We start from the raw sequence: 20,174 nt of genomic DNA, 5'->3' as shown, positions 1-20,174 counted from the left end.
TATCCTTGTGTCCTATTGATTCTCATCTCAAATTAAATTTTCACTGGAAACGGAATGCGTTGAGACGCAAATAATGCGGTGTCATACCAAGCCTCTCCAAAGCACTTAGAAATTCCACTTGATAATTCGCGGCTTCGTCTCATTGTCAAGACGATCGATCGATTTGTATGAGCGCAAGTCTCCCGGAATTTGACTTTAAATCTTCCAGTTTAAGTCAACAACATCGGTATTTTTGGCAGCTAAAATTGTGCGTGCACTCAAGAAATCGTAGTTACGATAATTTGGCCAATGTCCGAATTTTCTTTATGAGTTTATCTATCATGAATTGATAAATGGCAGATGGAATTGATATCAAACCACCGGAAGTATCAACCAGAATTGACACATTTCCAATTCTTAGCGAATACGATATAAAATGTCTTCGACAATGTAATTTTTGTTCGTATACCATAATTGAAGCGGATTTGAAGGTTATATGTCGAAATGATCTTCCCGAAAAGTGTGCGAACTTCATTTGCACCGCATCGTACATATTTTGCTGGCTTGCTTCTAAAAAAATTGTACACACCGTACCATTTACAGTCGGAAGGTCGTTTTTCCGGTGGATTATGTAAATTCATCGAAATGCATTATTTCAGAACACACCTGGATGTCAATCTACTGGTTGGCCTTCCTTTCTGCGTTCAAGACCAATAACCGCCATGTTGCATCCTTTGGTGACTTACTTGCAAACATATTTGATCGATTTCACCAAACTACAATATCAAACATTGACATGAGATTTGAATGTGAATTAGACAACAGTGGCGAATAAAGTACGATCCATATGTTGTCAACTTCGATATTCACTACTCTAAGTTGTATGGTCGTCTGATGATCTACGACGATAGAGTGGATATTCATCATTTCCAGTTTGCGATTCCGAAAGAAAGGCAAGTGGATAGTGTTTCGTGCATTTATTGTTAGACATACAAACCGAAGTGGGATTGTGGTGTCGGCAAGGTCCATGAACCATATTGGTTTTCATCACTTCGTTTAATACTGGACCTTTCTCTGCATCAGGAATTTCCGCAGAAATGATTTCATCAATTTGATCTGGTGGAACCACTATCCACCATCCAAAGAAGAACATCGTAACTGCTGTTTGAAAAGTCGTGCTGTGACAACGTGACGATCGCTTGCTGATTGACCCCGATCTATAATTCCACACGTAAGGCATCGCATCCTGGGAGTACTCGTTCATGTGCCTTGGCGTTAATGGCTAGTTAAAAGAACACCGACCGATATTAGCGGGACCTCTTCGTGGCTTCGTAACAAATTTCAATCTATAATTGATCACTTCGTTTGAAACACACCTAAAGTTTTCACTGAATAATTCTCAATTTTTTTTTAAAGCCGGAATAAAAGAGCAAACGACCGAAATTGAACGATTCAAATAATTTACAAATCAAAATATCGAAAAACAATAGAAAAAAGAATTGTATGAAAAAAGTCAATTTTTGGAATATTTATATATATACATAAGTATGTAGATAAATGAATCCCTATTTCCCTGGTCTCGCCATACCTGAGGAGGACTTTACTAATTTTATTAAATGAAAAAAATATATATATTTTCATAATAGCGTTTATTCCATAGGGTTCCATAATTTCACTTATATTTTTACAAATCGCTATTGAACAACTTGGCATTTTGAAGTAAACATCTTCGCCTTTGTACTTCCCTTTCAAAATTGTGGCTTCGATGACGTTGTTCAATAATTTCTTCACCGCAAGCCGGGTACCATTACACAGACGTGTCGGGTTTATGTTCCGTAACATAATAATTACTTATCCGATTTTTAATTGCAGATTATGAGGTGGTAAGCCGGGCAATTTCAGCGAATTTAAAAATTCTGTTTGATAATTGACAACTTTATCTTCATTAGTAATGGAATCAACTGATTTGTAATTCTTCAATTCGCCAGCTATTTTCTCTTGAATATGAAAATTCATTTCATTCACATCAACATTTTTTGCGGCCAATATAACACGTTCGCTTAACCAAATGTGATTTACGTAATTTTGAGCAATGTTTGGGAAAACCATCTCCATGAGTTCGGTCTTTGATTCACAAAAGTTACAAAAGTTGGTAGGGAAGGTAATGTATCCAGGTGATGCATCAACAGCAATAATACCATTACCAATATCGAGCAGTTGTTTGGAAAACACTTCTCCAAACTGGTCTTCCTGTAATTCGACTCTCATGTTTATACTTAATTTAAGTGTTTTAATGTATTTCCATAAAATGGACGACTTCAAACAGGCATTCAGTTCATCAGCTGGCGTTGAGCGTGGAACAACTGGCAATATTTGTCGAAAATCACCTGCCAATAGTATCATTGCACCACCAAACCGGCTTTTGTTATTTCGTAAATCTTGCATCAAGCGATCTAATGCCTCCAAAGATTTTTTGTGTGCGATCGTACATTCATCCCAAATTATCAGTCTTGTTTGCTGCAGCACTTTGGCAATCGCAGAATTCCTCGAAAGGTTGCAAGCTGGAGTTTCATTAATTTGAAGGTTTAACGGCAGCTTGAGAATTGAATGAGCTGTTCGACCGCCTTCCAACAACGTAGCTGCAATACCTGATGAAGCTAGGGCTAGTGCAATTCCATTTTGCGACCGAATTGTTGCCAAAATCAATGATAACACTACTTTCATGAGCGTATCGTAAGCATATTTTTGTTGTTGATTTAAAAGGGGAACTGTTCTATCAACCATTTCTCGTAATGTTTCGGAATCGTATTGGGCTTCGCGTCTCAATTCTTGATCAAATGAGTCGAACATTGGACGATTGGGTCCTATCATTCCTATTTGTATTAATACATTGTTGGTAAGCATCAAGCACATGTCCTCAATTAAAATTAATGCTTCATTGTGAATTTCTTCGTTCATTTGCAAATCTGCAATCGATGTTCTAAGACGCATCTGATAGAATATATCTTCCGCTATATGATCTTTGTATTTATGCCATAAATCAGTCGGTGCTGATGGGAAGCATGTAGACAAAATTATAGAAAATAATGTTCGTATTTGTTTAGCATTTGACGAATGACCATTTTCCAAATGTACGGCCAAGTGAACAACAGTAGGATGTCGTTCATGTATTGGAAACGAAAATATACGCCACATGCCTTCGTTACTACTAACATAGCGGCCCATTTAATATTGAGTGACTTCATCATTTGAATTTTCGGCAGCAACTCCGAAGACAGCCATTTTACGGAATGGCAAAATTCGACGTTTATGTGTTATTTATATGCCTTGCAGAGTAATGGTGAAAACGGAACAACCCAACGATTATCAACTTCAATGTCCTGTCGATTTACTTTGACTTTCCATTGTCATCAATGGATCGGCGGCGATAAAGTGGATATCCATCATTTCCAGTAATAGTTTCTGTTACTAATTGTCTTGGGTAGCGTTTTGAACATTTTCCTTCAACCATACACGGAGAAATTGGATTTAATATTCCACATGGACCATGTGTCATATTTTTTGTAATAACCTCATGTAACAGTGGGTCTTCATTATTATCGGGAATTTCTGCTGATATCACATTATCAATTTCATTCGGTCTTATCCTCTCAACCAACCAAATGAGGATATGTGCATGTGGCAATCCGCGTTTTTGCCACTCAATTGAATACATCCAACAGCGCGTCTCGCCGAACACGCGATGCTTAACAATAAAATCCATGAGTGATTTTAATTTCATTTTGAATACCCTTGCAGTGATATCGTGATAGGTGATTGGCTAGTAAATAATTCTTATTGAATTTCTGTCCACTTTGGATTGCATGTGAATGTGATAAACAAATCTGGTGTGCCATAATGTCGTACATAGGACATAGCATCTTGAGCATGTTCATGCATATGTCGCGGGCTTCCGACGTATGCTGCTGGGAGAATAGTTGTTCTGCCAACATTCTGTGCGTTTCCATCAGCATTAATGGCATCCCGAAGATGAATATATTCCTCGGAACGGAGTTTTGTCAATCGTTCAGTTTCAATTTTCACATACATATCCACAGCATATTGGTAAAATAGACGCCGACACTTTAAGATGTGATTGTCCTCATTTTCCCGAACCATCAGTCTGTATGAATAATAATTCATTGAACTAACTTTTTTGTTCGTTTCAGCACCTATAAACAATTTTTTTTGTTATTAATTTGATAATATAAATTTTAAGTTAGTAAACATATATTTTAATGTGGTAAACATATATTGTTAATTAATTTACCTGTAACTGGATTTATCATCTTATTTGAAAAATGATAGCCGTCTTCACCTTGCCAAAATAGAATAGGATATTGTAAGGCATCATATGATCGATGTGTTTCAGATACACGCTGAAGTTGATCGTTCCGTCGAAGTAAAACAATGTCTCGGTTTTCTAAATTTTCTCCCACGACGACAATAGCCACTTCATCAATTGTTGGCGCATTAAAACGTCCAGCATGTTGTCCTGCAGGCGCCTTATCGGCTCTGATGACAAGTTTATGATTATCTGATGGCATGCGGTCTAATGCAGTTGTGAATAATGCAACTAATTCATTGTGTTGATGGAAAAATGTTTGAAGTTGTTCCACAATGGATCTTTTCACTGAGTTGTTGTGTGCGCAACGCTGATCGACTTCTGGCCCATTTCCGGAAACCAATGAATGTAGTGGCTCTGGTGGTGGTACCAATGACGTCAATTTGACTTGGCCGCTGGCGCAACACAATCCAGGGGCTTCATTTTTGAATTTCAATGCATTGCAATGTGGACATACAATATTCATTGGTCCAATAGCAACAATTTTCTCTGAACTGTAGGTAGGTAGGTAGGAGTGCCGCCCTATCGGGCTCAATTAACACTTGATGTGCCATTTTGATGCACTGTTCGTAGAACCTCCTGTATCTGCTATTACGTTTCACATTCTCTTTCAAACCATTTTGAGGTTTCGATGAAACTACTTATGTCCGATATACTTTTAGTGGAAATCCATTCAAGGTTTGGTGCTAGATGGATTCCAAGTGTTTTGTGTCGGATCTGTGCTAGAGCTGGGCATTCGCAGAGAAAGTGGAAGATTGTTTCCTTGTTCCCTGCTACTCCGCAGCCACGGCAGATGTCGTTGTAGGGCATACCCATTTTGGATGCGTGTTCCCCAAATGGCCAGTGCCCTGTTGTGGTAGCTGTTACTCTGTAAATACTTTTCCTTGACCTATTTAGTAAGCCGTTGGTTCTTTTCCTGTCATATGTCGGCCATAATTGTTTAGTTATGACGCATTTCGTGATGTTTTTCCACCTGTTATTTTCAATTTGTTGAAATTGTCTATTGATCTCTCCTTTGATTGATCCTAGCGGACTTGGTATTATCTCCGCCTCGGATTCGTTGAGGAAAGCTCCTGCCTTTGCCAACTCGTCTGCTTTTTCGTTACCGAAAATGTTCCTGTGGCCGAGAACCCAGTTCAAGTTTAGTTGGAGCTTGTCTTTTATTGCGCTTAGTGCTCTCTTGCAGTTGTGTACTGTGCTGGAGTTTCTCATGGGTGAAGACAAGGCCAGGAGCGCCGCCTGGCTATCCGTAAATATAGTTGCTTTGTTTATATTCCCGTGGTTTTCTAATAGAGCTTCGCAGGCTTTTTCTTTGCCTAGTACTTATGCTTAGAAGATGCTAGCCGAGTTCGGTAGACGTATAGAGAGAGATATGCCAAGATCAGAGGAGAATACCCCCGTGCCTACTCCACACTCCATTTTGGACCCGTCGGTATAGACTGAGATGGTATCCTCCTCTTCTATTGAGCCTCTTCTCCATTCTCGTCTAGATGGTATCCTTACCTGGAAGTATCTATTGAAATCCAGCTTTGGGAGAATGTAGTCTGATTTATTAATGGTGAGCTTGTTTAGGATTACACTATGTCCATAGTTCTGCTGGTTCCAACCTCCCAATTCTTTTATTCTTGCCGCCGCAATAGCTGCTGTTTTTTGAATAAAAATGTCCATTGGTAGTTGGTGCAGGATCACGTTGAGCGCATCAGTCGGACATGACCTGATTGCCCCAGTAACACCCGCACATGCTGCTCTTTGTATACCATTTAATTTTTTAATATTGTATTGCTTGTTTAGCGCTGGCCACCATACCAAAGCTCCATATGTAAGTATAGGTCTTATGACCGCCGTATGCATCCACTTGACTATACTTGGTTTGAGGCCCCAATTCTTGTTGACGATTCTCTTACAAGTATAGTAAGCCATGTATGCTTTGTTTATTCTTTTTTCTATATTTATTTTCCAGGACAATTTGATGTCAATCTCCACCCCCAAGTATTTAGCTGTGGGGGATAGAGTGAGTATTGTACCGTTTAGTACCGGAAGTTGAAACTGAGGAATTTTGATTTTGCTTGTGAATAGCATCAGTTCTGTTTTGTTCGGGTTAACTCCTAGTCCATTGTTTTTAGCCCATAGGTTTAACCTTCGAAGTGCTCTTTCCATAATCTCGCTGACTGTTGAAGGGAACATGCCTGAAACCAACAACACTATATCGTCTGCATACGCCACTGCTTTCACTCCTCCACCGTTTAGTTGGAGGAGTATTTCGTTCAGCGTTACAACCCATAGGAGCGGAGAGAGGACCCCTCCTTGAGGCGTCCCTCTACTCACATAGCTTGTTTGTGTTGCAGCGCCGTTTGAAGCTATAATCTTCCTATTCTCAAGCATCGATAGTATCCATCTGCACACAGTGTCATCTATGAGACCATGTGCCAGAGAGTTAATTATCGCATTTACTTCTATGTTATTGAAGGCGCCCTCTATGTCTAGAAAAGCAGCCATGGTGTATTGTTTGTGGTGCAGTGATTTTTCAATTACGCTTATCACCTCGTGAAGGGCGGTTTCGGTTGATCGGCCTTCATGTACGCATGTTGGGACTTCGATAACTTCTCCGCCATTATTGTTCTTACGTGTAGATCTATTAGTCTTTCCAGTACCTTCAGCATAAAGGAAGTAAGGCTTATAGGTCTAAAGTCCTTGGCATTTTCGTGTGTTCTTCTGCCGGGTTTTGGAAGGAACACAACTTTACTTCTTTTCCAACTTCTTGGGATGTAGGATAATATAATGCTAGCTTTGTATATATTTTCAAGTCTTTGAACCATCGGTTCTACCAGTTTTTGCAACATTATGGGCATAATCCCGTCAGGACCTGCCGCTTTAAATGGTGCAAAACTATTTATGGCATACTTGATTTTGCTTTTGTCTATTATTTGGCCTTATAATCTGGTTGAACCCTCGTTGAAGGTGTTTGCTGACTCCCGGGGAAGTGTGTTGTAATTAGTACCTCCAGAGACTCTTTTGCCGAGGAGGTCCAATAACTTCCCTCCGTCCTAATGTAGGCAGCGTTAATATGATCTTTGGATAGCATTTTGCTCAGCCTAGAGGTTTCTCTGCAACTTTCTATCGATGTGCAGAAAGATCGCCAAGAGTCGTTTTTTGCTTTCCTGACTGCTTTTTTGTATCTTTTCATAATATCTTTATATGGCTGCCATATTTTGGTTCTAAAACTTTCATTGAAAGCTTTCCTTAGTTGTGTTCTCAAATTCTTGAGTTCACTGTTCCACCAAGGGGGAGACTTTCTCTTTTTCATAACTGTTAGCGGAGTAGATTTATTGAAAGTTGTGGTTGAGATTTTTTCCAACTTCTCTACTTCTGAATCTAGTTCTTGAGGATTTCTGATACTCTTATTGCCTCCCTTTTCGAGGCATTTTGTTGCTATTCTGGTATATTTTTCCCAAGCTGTTCTTCTAGGGTTTCGGTATGTGAGAGGAGCACTGTACCTCCCGCGGATGCTGAAGAGTATCCAGGAGTGATCCGACATGGAAGGCTCATCGGATACCCTCCAGTTATCCACAACGAGACTGTCTGTGTCTGTTGATAGCGTGAGGTCAAGCACTTCCTCCTACCCCGGAAACCTATCAGAGCTTGGAAAAATAAAAGTTGGCTTATCGCCCTTGTTGCATATGCTTAGATTACTATTTAGAATATACTGCAAGAGTGACTCACCTCTGGTGTTTATGCTGGAGCTACCCCATACGGTGTGCCTTGCGTTTGCATCAAACCCTATTAGGACATCCTCTTTCCTATTTTCCTCTACTAGTCTGGTGAGCGGGGTCGGTGGTATATCATCGTCATGGGCCAAGTAGGCCGAGACTAAGAATAAGGGCTTTTCCTTCTGTTCCACCTTTACCACTATGATATCTGCTGTGCTGTAATTAGGACAAAGAAATGCATTTATACTTTTATTGATAAGAATGCATGCCCTAGGTTTACCTTTGTTCCGTGTGTAAAGCAGGTTATAGTTGCTGCTGTTTAGCCCTTTAATGGTGTCTTCTTTGACACAGGGCTCCTGTATTAGGCTGATGTCGATGCTCCCATCGTTCATAAGGGTTATCAGATTCGCTGTAGCACTCTTCGAGTGCTGCAGGTTTATCTGTACGCATCTAAGGTTGTTATTGGGCATCTCGGGTTTTCCGATGCCCACTTTCCTTAGCAACTGGCTGGCGTCGTCGACCTCTTCCGTGTCGTCTTCGTCAGCCGCTTTGTCGCCTTGGAAGATTTTCAACCTGGCCTTGCGAATTCCGAAGCTGATTTTATAGTCAGTCTTCTTGAGAGCCTCAATGGACTCTTCGCAAATGGCCACTAGTATTGGTCTGCTGGCTTTATTTGGTTTTTCCTCCTTTATCACCTGCCACTCATCTATACCAGGTATAGATTTGTTCTGCAGCTTGATACACCGCAGGAGTTTTTCGCCTGGCTCCTCTAGTGGGGGTAACCAAATGCGAGCACGAGGTCTCTTTGGATTGTCCCTGGCGGGTATAAGCCTCAATTGGAGGCCTACAAAGGCGTTGCTGATTTTAGCAACACTACCCGTCAGGAAATCCAGGGAGACCTGGTCCGCGCACTTGACCCTGTAGCCCCTGAGGGTCTCAGAGGAGTCAAACTCCGGGTGAGGACCCGCCGGATTGTCGAGTACATAGCTTAACACCATACTCGACAATCTGACGTCGATCTCCACCCATCTTTCCATCTCTGAACTGTAATCAATTGCCACATTATAACAGAATATAGCTCTGTGGGGATTAAACACAACATTTCTTTGTTGATTTTGATTTCTTTGTAGTTCATTTCTTTGATTTGTTCTTATATTTCTTTGACTTGCCGTATTTCAAATTCTGCGGCCTAAGTTTGTACGTCTGGTTGGTGGCATTGTTAAAAACGAAAATCCAACTGAAAATAAAATGATCTCATATTTTTTCTGTTTAACCATGTATACCAAATTGTAATATTGTGTAGTCAGCAAAAGTTACCAAAAATCGATATAAGGTGAATTTAACTTACCGTGATTAATAAACACTTATTAGCAAACAAAAAACTTCTTAGTCTTCAAAACAAAACGAACTTTATCAAAAACTTAATAAAATTTACATGAAAACAGATTACCACAATTTTTTTTTTTAATTCAATGACGTTGACATTTAAATTGAATTACGATTACATTCGTTACGCGCGTTTTTTAAAATATGCAAAATGAAATGTATATTTTTCAATCTGTCTGAGAGATTTTTTTAATATTTTTTTCCACAAGAACCTTGTACAGAGTATTAGAAAACTACAAAAAAAAAATCAGCCAAATCGGTTCAGCCATTCACGCGTGATGCCGTGACAACGCATGCTTTGTTCTGGGTGAAATTATGTGTTTTGAAATAAAAAAAAGTTGAATTTACGTTGTGTTAAAAATCATTATTATCTTATTTTGATAAGCAACATTTTTTGGTTTCTATTCCGGTGCGTAAATGTACAGAGAAGATGGTTTTCCAACTCGGGAAAACGCCACGTATAATTGGCGCGCACCCATGCAATCGTAGTTACGATAATTTGGCCAATTTGGCATAAACATTCGTGATGAGTTCATATTTCGTTGAAGTGAATTGACAAAAGGGAGGTGGAATTGATATCAAACCACTGGAACCGAAATTTGCCTATTTCCAATTCTTAACGAATACGATGTAAAATGTCTTCGGCAATGTACTTCTGTTCGTGTTCCATAATTGACGCGGATTTGAAGGCTGATATGTCGAAATAACCATAGCGAAAAGTGTGCGCAATGACTCAAATCAAACTGAACGACGTACATTTATTAATAGCAACCGAAGGTACTATTATCAATCGTAGTTTTTCGGGTGGATTATGTAAATTCGTCCTAAGGAATTAGTTGAGAACACACCTGGATGTCAATCTATTGGTTGGCCTTGCTTTCTGCGTACCTATTTCTTCGGCGATGCATTCCATGCATAATATCAAGGCATTTCCAAATAGAGCAATGTTCTCACAAACGAATCACTGACGCAAGTTGAGAAAAAACTCGTCAATGTAAATTTTGTTGTTGGAAGTGTTTCCGCTGGCTGTACTGTATTCTCTGGATGGAAAAACACTCTTTAGCCATTCTCCAAATGAACTGCGAAACGCACAACAGTCGGAAAAGTCGATTTCACCAAACTACAATATCAAACATTGGCATGAGTTTTGAATGTTAATTACTACTCTAAGTTGAATGGTAAATGTCCTGCCATTGTCGTCTGTTGAGCTACGACGATAGAGTGGATATCCATCATTTCCAGTTTGCGTTTCCGAAAGAAAAGCACGTGGATAGTGTTTCGTGCATTTATTGCAAGTGGGATTGTGGTGTCCGCAAGGTCCATGCACCATATTGGTTTTCATCACTTCGTAGAATAATGGATCTTTCTCCGCATGAGGAATTTCCGCAGAAATGATTTCATCAATTTGATCTGCTGTAACCACCATCCACCATTCAAAGAAGAATGTGTGCGTGCGGCTAACCTCTTTTTTGAAACTCAACAGAGTACATCCAGCATCTGACTGCACCATACTTGTATATACATACGTTGCTTCAAGATAAAGTCAATCAAACATCGTAGCTGTTGTTGGAAAAGTCTTGCTGTATTATCGTGATGATCGCTTGCTGATTGACAGCGATCCATAATTCCACACATATGTCATCGCATGCTGGGAGTCTCATGTAGTTCATGTGTCTTGGGCTGCCATACGTTGATGGCAAAAAGAACGCCGACCGATATTAGCGCGATGTCTTCGTTGCTTCGTAACAAATTTCAATCTGTAATTGATCACTTCGGTTGAAACACATATAAAGTTTTCACTGAATAATTTTAAATAATTTTTCTTTTAAATAGCCGGAATAAAAAAGCAAGCGACCGAAATTGAACGATTCAAATAATTTACAAATCAAAATATTGAAAAACAAAACAAAAAATAATTGTATGAAAAGTCACTTTTTGGAAATTTCCAATTTTTCGACTTTTCCTTATGAAAAGTATATGGTTTTTTTATATCTAACCCTTTCCAGATCCACAGCGACAACTTCTGATGTCATGGGGATTGGTTCCGCCGTTCTCGAGCGTTAGCGTTACTAACACACAAACAATCATTTTACTTACATATGTACATATGTATGTATATATGTACAAAATAAAACGTTTGTATGGGAAAAAGAAAAGGGCTGTTTTTAGGGGTTTTCCGGCAACTTTCGTAATTTTTTCTTACATAAGAACCTTCTCCTAACAACAAAACAATCAGCCAAATCGGCCAAATCGGTTCAGCCATTCACGCGTGATGCCGTGACAACGAAAACGGTTTCATTTTTATATATAAGATGTATATATATGTAAGATTTTTATATAACGTTTGTATGGGAAAAAGATCCTTGTCCTTGAACCTCAAAGAACATTTTAAAAAAGAATTGGCAAGATTGGTCCAGGCGTTGTTGAGTTATGCGCTTAGCAACACATTTTGCGATTCGGTTTTATATCTAAGATTATTTTTTATCTAATTGGTGTAAAAAATTTTTTACCATTTTCCAAAAATAAAATCGACAATATAATACAAAATAATCACGCATATGTACATATGTGACTTTTTATATTTTTTCTTCAAAGCATTTCTCTTTATTCATTCTCGCGTGAAACAAGTCGTTTTACATATGCATATTTCTGCCAGAGAATGTGATCATTTCTGCTAAATAGCAGCAAACATGGTGAATTCCTTACTTTAAGTTTTTCAGCTCTGTTAGCCGCCCAATCGAGCATAATACAAAATGCAATTTGCACCTTCTCTATATCTTTATCTTCTCTAGTTGAACCAACGAGTGTGTTTTACGTATACCATGCAAATTATGTTTTTCGCGAACGCGGGGTGGTTTTTAAAAAGATTCCGAAAGATATGATATCACTTATATTTATACAATTATATTTATACAATTGATATCTTAAGCCTAGATACAAAGTTTTATCTTACATTCTAAGAAGTGCAGAGCTTAGACGTTAGATGATGTGCTGTCTAATTCTACTTAAAGCTTGCCATAAGTTATACAAGGTGTGTTCCAAAGTAAACAGGACTTAAAAAAACAGAACAAATGGTTTTTTTCTTCAAAATCAATTTTTTTTATTCAAAATAGTCTCCTTCTGCTTCAATACAGCTTTTTGCACGGTCCAAAAGCATGTCGAACGAGTGTTTTAGCTCGTTGGCCGGTATGGCCGCCAGTATGCCGGTGCAAGCCTTTTGAATGGCTTTTACGTCTGCATAACGCTTTCCTTTTATGGGCAAATGTATTTTTCCGAAAAGGAAGAAGTAGCACGGTGCCATATCAGGTGGAAACGGTGAGTGGTTAATGGTTAAAATGTGATTTTTGGTCAAATAATCGTCCTTCGAATGCTAGATTCTGAGCAATTTTTGGTCGTCAGTCAATTTGTGCGGAACAAACCGTGCACAAATCTTTCGTAAGCCCAAATGTTCGGTCAAAATGCGATAAATCGATGTTTTGAAGATATTCAATTCCATTTCCATGAATTTCAAAGATGATTTCGGCTGATTTTTGATGAATTCACCCATAGTTTCAATGGAATTTCCGGTGATCACCGATTTTGATTGGCCCACATGTTGATCGTCATTTATGTCCTCGACAACTTTGAAAACGTTGAAACCACTCGTGCATTCTGCATAGGCAATCATCGCCATAAACTTGTTTCATCAATTGAAACGTTTCGGTAAACGTTTCATCAATTTTAAAACAAAATTCAATCTTGGCTCCTTGTTCGAAGCTCATTTTCGCACCGATAACACAAACATATCCAAAGAAATGTTATGAAATTCTCACTGGACAATCGATAAAGATAGCAGATTCTAACGCACCAGTCTAGTCAAAAAGTTCTGTTTACTTTGGAACGCACCTTGTAGTTTATGGCCGCTTCCTAATTGGGGATGTGTCAATAACATATTTGACTCATTCGTTTAAAATTGAATTTGTATGATTATAATCGTAAAAAATAATTATTGTTTATTTTTGGCATAAGTGCCGTTAGCTATTGGTGGCGTTAACTTGCATAATTGATTTACTTATAAATAGTTTTAATTATATATTAATATTGCCTCCAAGGACATCTATTTAAAAGAAGTTATTCATTCGTCCAAACCATTGTACGCCATATAAGTAAGTGTACAAAATTTGTATACATTGAACTTTCTTGGTGTAACCGGGCCTTAACGTTTATTTACATTAAGCTCATAAACAGCTCATAGGTATCAAAGCTTTTCTGAAGGGTTGGAAGAAGACAGGCCAGAAAGCTTTCAAAAAGGTTCACACATCTTATTATTGAGAATAAAGCTTATAGCTGGGAGAATAACAGTTAATGAGAATACATGTAGAAAGTTAGTTTCACTTTGGCATCGAAACTGACAACTTGAATTAATTATACATATGTACATATGTATATGCGCAACATTACCACCAGAATTTCGAAAGTGCTACGGGCTTTAATAAAATGGCCGAAGCTGTGTAAAATGTATTTGTTTATGGCTCAACTATATGAGTAGATTTATGAAATATACAATAGTAAATCGGTGCAAACTATTAAAATGCATCCTTGAAAATTTCATGTTTTTTTACAAAAATAACAGACGTGAGAACATCAATGTGAGTTATTAAATATTAGTAGTGCAACTATGTATCTTATTACCCATAAATATTGATTCTAGTCACAGCAGTGCTCATCGCTAAGAGTAAATAATCAAAAATTATCGTGGAGGTATAAGGAGGAAAGAACATTTCTGTTGGCATAAGCGTGATAAAGAATGTTAAAGCGCATTAATACAAGTTGAGACAATTAAGAAGTGTCGAATTGTTGGAGAAAGGTGCATACTCATACTTACAAATGCGTTCAGGAATGGTGGGTTGTCACTCAGCTGGTTGGTGTAGTTTCTTTTTTTGCAATTACTTTGACAAGGTTAACATGGGTTTTCAATAGCACTTGTTGCTCGCTCACTTGTTACTTCCGGATTGCCCATTTTTTAATAACAAGAATGTAAGACTAAAGAAATGTATGTATTTATTATTTATTCTTACCTTATAGTTACATGTTTAGACAGAAAGATTTCTAATTGTGGTGGACGTTGTTAAATTATCTGACAATTGCCTTTGAATTTCTATATTTGCTTTGGATGTATGCACATACATACATATGTCGAAGTTAAATGGTCTTCAAAACGTTTAATGATCAAGGTTTATACACACACATATCAAATTTACAATATTTTTAACTAATTTCACATTCTAATGTCTATCAACACCTTACCTTAAAACATTAGTCTATCATTATTTAAAAAGTGCGGGTCTAATATGTCTTTTCACCGATATATAATTCCTTCAGGATTCCTTGCATCTAGCATAAGGAACTGGACAACTCATAACGCTTAGCGACTTTTGTCTAATTTGACCTGTCAGAAACATTCGGCACCTTTACTAACCGGCTACGCCAGAAAGTACTCATATGTTTATACTCTTGTAACGGTTTTTTGTTGTAATCGGGTTAGATTGAGTAAAACTTGAGATATATTAGTGAAATTTAGTACTTCTGTTTTCAGACATCGTAAGATGGTATTGCAGATGGGCGGTATCGGGCTCCTGCCACGACCACAAAACCAGGAAGCGTGTTACTGTTAAAAACTACTAAAAGTTCGATAAGTTAATAAATAAATACGACAGAGACATATAATTTTACACCCGGGATGGTATGAGAAAGCTTAAGGGGGAGCCTGCTTTAGAAGTTTAAAAAAATCGATTTTTTGTTTTGCTAAAATCTCTTTAAAAATAATCTAAGAATATGTCCCCAAAGTTATAGATGGGAATTCGGAATATTTTCGAAGCTAGAAGGGAAATAGTGACCGAGCCGAGCAGACCGAGCAGATATATGAGCGCTTGGACAGGAAGTGAAAACTTTGACGCGCGTTTTCTCGGTTTTTCATTTTTACGATTTTTCTTAATTGGCGGGCAGGATAAAAAAAATCTAAACGTCGTATGGAATTGGGGCAACGTTTATTATCTTTGGTATTAAATTATCTTCTATTTAAACTAAAGAAAAAATAAGCAAAGTCAAGTTTTAACATATTTTTTGAAACAGCATAAAGTCAAATTTTTTTGATCGAAAACCACTTATTTTTCAATTTAAAAAAAAAATTAAAATTTTACAATTTTTTTTGGAACTTTTTTAGTTTAACTAGAAGATAAATTATTAACAAATATGAATCTCTTTGAATTTTTTTTTCCGACAGAAATTGTGACCTGCATCCTGCCCGCCGTCCGACAAATGCACTTGCGAGATGCATTGGGCAATTGCTTCCCAAAGGCAGAATATCAAAGATTTCGTATCAAAAAAATGTATGTATTTTAATCAATTATTTCTTTCCCTCCCAAAAAAGTCCTCAAAAAAATCGAATTTTTTAAGTCTCTAAAGCAGGCTCCCCCCTTAATAAGCTGGGATAAAAAGTGGACGATGGGCACGTCACCGTCAACTTTAAGGTGAAATCACATATCTCGGGACCTGCCCGACCAATATCAGTATAGAATATTAATTTCACATTCCAAGTAACAGTTCTAAAAGGGGCGAAATCGGACTGCAACCACGCCTACTTTCCATATAGCCCAATTTTAAATTTCATCTGATTCTTTCCTTTCCAGTGTATAAATCAAGAAGGAATTAATTTAATGGTATAAAACTGTACACGAATAATGGCTTTAGAGTATGCCACCTTATGACGAAAAACTGTTAAAATCGAATAAAAACTGTTCAAGCCCCTAGGTATCGAATATTTGAACCCAGGTACTTATAGCATACTTTTAAAGAAAATATTTTACCTAAACATAGTAGATCAGATAACTTCAATACCTAATATGAACATATCGCATACGTCTACTGATTGTATGAGAGAGAGTGTACTTTATGATTATGATAATTATGGTAAATCTCCTTACGTTGGTATAGTAACTATGTACTCTCAGTTATACTGGTTACATGTGTATTTCACAACATCTAGTGACAATCAAATATAATGTGGGGGATGCTGTTCATAGCACTCTGAGAATACCAAACCTTTATTGACAGCGGTTACAAGCTCAATTTTCCAAACCTCTGAAGACACCCTTTCATAACTCCATCTTTTTAAGATAGAATTAGAACAAAGGGATGAATTAATGGAAAATATAATATTATTTTTGATATGAGCACGAAAAAGTAAGGATAAAAAATAAAAACTGAGATTTAAGCATTTAAATGTTATTCTTCTTCCATTTGCAAATCAAAAATAAAATATAAAGAGAGAAAACCTAAATACGTAGCGTATCCATTAATTCAAATAATCATTTATAGGTCACGATTCCTACAAAATTTATGACTGAACCCCAATAAGTAGTTTATGGTAAGGTGGTCTGGACAGAAGTGCCAAACTCGCTCATAATACAATCTATGCATATCAACTCGGAACTTTAATGGAATATCAAATGGAATACCAATGTCAAAAAAAATTTAAAGAACATGAAAGTCTAAGCCGTTTAACATGTTCACCCCAACATGGAATAAATAAGGACACGACTTCAATAAGCAAAACTAAACAAAACTCACCTCCATTTGCAATAATACAGAAAACAGATGATATGTGTTCACGTTCACCTGAGTCAACAGTTAAAGGCTCTAAAGCTCCAAGGTAAAATTATTCAATACATTAATATACATACATATTTGTTTACAATAATTATACCCTGAACAGGATATATTAATTTTGCCACGAAGTTTGTAACACCCAGAAGGAAGCGTCAGAGACCCTATAAAGTATATATTTAAATGATCAGTATTTTGAGCTGCCATGTCCGTCTGTCTGTCTGTCCGTCTGTCCGTCTGTATATATACGAACTAGTCCCTCAGTTTTTAGGATATCGTTTTGAAATTTTGCAAACGTCATTTTCTCTTCAAGAAGCTGCAACATATAGCTGTCATACAAACTGAATGATCGGAATCAAATACTTGCATGGAAAACTTCCTCATTTGACGACATATCTTCACGAAATTTGGTATGAGCTATTGTTGATAGAAATAATGTAATATCGGAAGAAATTGTTCAGATCGGCTCACTATAGCATATAGCTGCCATCCAGACTGAACGATCAGAGTGAAATGCTTGCATTGGAGATTTTTTCAGTTAACGAGATATATTCTGAAAATTCGTCGTGGTTACGTTTTTAGATTTACTTAAACACATAGTTGCTAATAGAAATGTACCTGTGAAGGGTAGCTTCGGTGCAGCCGAAGTTAATGTTTATTCTTGTTTTTTTGTAAACACACCATTTTATAAATTCAAATATTAAAAGGACTAAGTACTAATTTCGGTGCAATTTAAATCTAGATAAAGAGTGTAGTAATATGTATTCGGGTATTATTGAAATCAGAATTATCATAATCACTAAACCGATGTTTTGAAAATGATCGAAAAATTATTTTAAAATAAATAAGAAAATCCAATAAATAAATAAATTCATTCACGCACTTATCTTAATGGCTGTTATAAAGTTTTTAATTAGCTGATAGATGATTGATTCTATATATTCTTTTATATCTAAAAATATTTTCTTCACCTTGAGCAGATTCCGTCACGACAAAACTTCTCGGAATCAATATTAAAACGACCTTGGGATTGGAGCCCAATATAGCGATATTAGTTGTTAATGATCATGTTAAGATTAGAAGACGTAAAAGAATTGTAGATTCACCACGTAAATACCCATATTTTTTTTTCATGCAACATTTTGCTAGAGAGTATAATAGTTTTGTTCATGTAACGGTTGTACGTATAACCTAAAACTAAACGACTTAGGTATAAGGTTATATACATATACATAAATGATCAGGATAATAAGATGAGTTGAAATCCCAGTGTCTGCTTGTCTGTCCGTCCGTGCAAACTATAACTTGAGTAAAAATTGAGATATTTGGATGAAACTTTACACACATGTTCCTTGGTATAAAAGTAAGATGCAAGCCGCCAGTAAAGGAAAACCTATAAATAATAATTAATAATTAATAATTAATTAAGAAATAGAGCTGTAATTCGGCACAGGGGATGGCAGTCGCAAAGAGAGCCCTGTTCAAGTCAAAATAACCAAATTCATTCAAAGCAAACCCCAGAAGAACCCCTGCCGATAGTGTGAAAATAAATCAAATCCCAGCTTACTTTCAAAAGAACGATTAATCAATAACTAAATACGCCAGTGACACATTTTACATTTAAGATGATAGGAGAGGCTCAATAGGAGCCGGAGTAAAAACTTAACGATGGGCATGGCACCACCCACCTTTAGACGAAATCACCGATCTCAGGATCCGCCCGACCGATTTCAATCAAATTTGGTACTGGGCATTTTTTTCACATTCCTATGTAACGGTGCGAGAATGGGTGAAATCAGGGTTCAACCGCACAAATCAAGAAGCAATCAACATAGCGAGATTAGCACAAATAATGTCTTTAGTCTTTGCCTCATGACAAAAGTTTTTCAAATCCATCAAAAACTGTTCAAGCCCCTAGATACCGAATATGTTGCCCCAGTACTTATAGTTGGCTTTTGATAGAAAATATCGGTCAATGTGTGAGATATATATTTGAAATTCAGAGAGAATCCTTTCCTCATAGTGGTGTATCTGTGTATCAAAAATGGATTGAATCAGGTCAATTCTTCCTTTAGCTTCCATATACCTAACTAAGCTTTATACCACATACATAAGTCAATATGTGAGTTATCTCAATGAAAATGAAAGAGCGTGTTTTACAGATAACAGTGTATCTTTGTGCCTACACATAACAAACATATGATTGGTGATGGTACCTTAATGAACCTCAGGGTACATTTTTATTAGTATTTGACATATTAATAGTATGTAGTATTAACAAAAATAAATAAAATCGGGTCGATACCCCAACTCCCATATAATACACAATGATATTCTTAGGTTGCACCCGAACTTAATTGTCATCCTTCCTTATTTGTTTTCCATAACTTATACATAAATGAAATTGGAATTTATATATTATATATATTATTTGAAGTCAGTGGTAGTTTAAAAGTACAGAATTGCACTTCAACAATTGCACACATTTTCTTTCAATTAACCGAAAAATCAGTTAACCGATACTCGTTTAAATTAACATTTCGTTCAAATACAGAAATATCGCTTAATTGTACAACATTATCAAAAAAAAAATTGTTCACTTTAAGGATTTATAAAAAAATAAAAAAACATAAGGCACAAACTAGTTCATATTATTGTATATACATATGTAGTACTTGCATTCAAATATTAAGAGATCCTTTCTGAACAAAAATATTTTGAAATATATGTATAACGGTATATTTTTTCAATAACACATAGTTTTAACCAATTATGCAGAAAAAGCAATTAACCGGGTTCAATTATGAGGGAAAATTTAAATGTATTTTGTATACATATATATATGTATATATTTGACTTAAGCCGATAGACCTGTGTGACACATGAAAAATCAGGCGATTTTCTCGAATTTTTTTAAGTGAAAGTATGCGATTGAATATTTCGAACTTCTTTGACCATAATAAGGTATATTTTTAGCTATATTTTTAGATTTGTTTTTTACAAAAATGTTGAAAAATAACGGAGTTATGGGCTGTCTTCGGAGGTGCCAAAAAAAGTGCCCAAACTGCTGGCGT

The 20,174-nt window shown here is 36.8% G+C and overlaps 1 protein-coding gene across 6 annotated transcripts in view; it reads left to right on the top strand.

The window, feature by feature from the left end:
* Positions 1-13,843: 13,843 nt before the first annotated feature.
* LOC120770484 overlaps positions 13,844-20,174 on the top strand; it is a 149,314-nt gene continuing 142,983 nt past the window's right edge. For 2 of the 6 annotated variants that reach the window (XM_040097999.1, XM_040097994.1), the window contains exons 1-3: positions 13,844-14,084; positions 14,147-14,472; positions 16,813-17,146. In XM_040097999.1, coding sequence (XP_039953933.1) covers positions 16,932-17,146 — 215 coding nt within the window. In that variant the 5' untranslated portion in view covers positions 13,844-14,084; positions 14,147-14,472; positions 16,813-16,931. Of the gene's footprint in view, positions 14,085-14,146; positions 14,473-15,801; positions 15,825-16,812; positions 17,147-20,174 lie in introns of those variants that run through there. The other 4 variants (XM_040097996.1, XM_040097995.1, XM_040097997.1 and 1 more) reach the window with 4 other exon arrangements.

The sequence above is a fragment of the Bactrocera tryoni genome, chromosome 3 (assembly GCF_016617805.1).
Source record: "Bactrocera tryoni isolate S06 chromosome 3, CSIRO_BtryS06_freeze2, whole genome shotgun sequence".
NCBI lineage: Eukaryota > Metazoa > Arthropoda > Insecta > Diptera > Tephritidae > Bactrocera > Bactrocera tryoni.
This window is presented reverse-complemented; position numbering and strand designations above follow the sequence as displayed.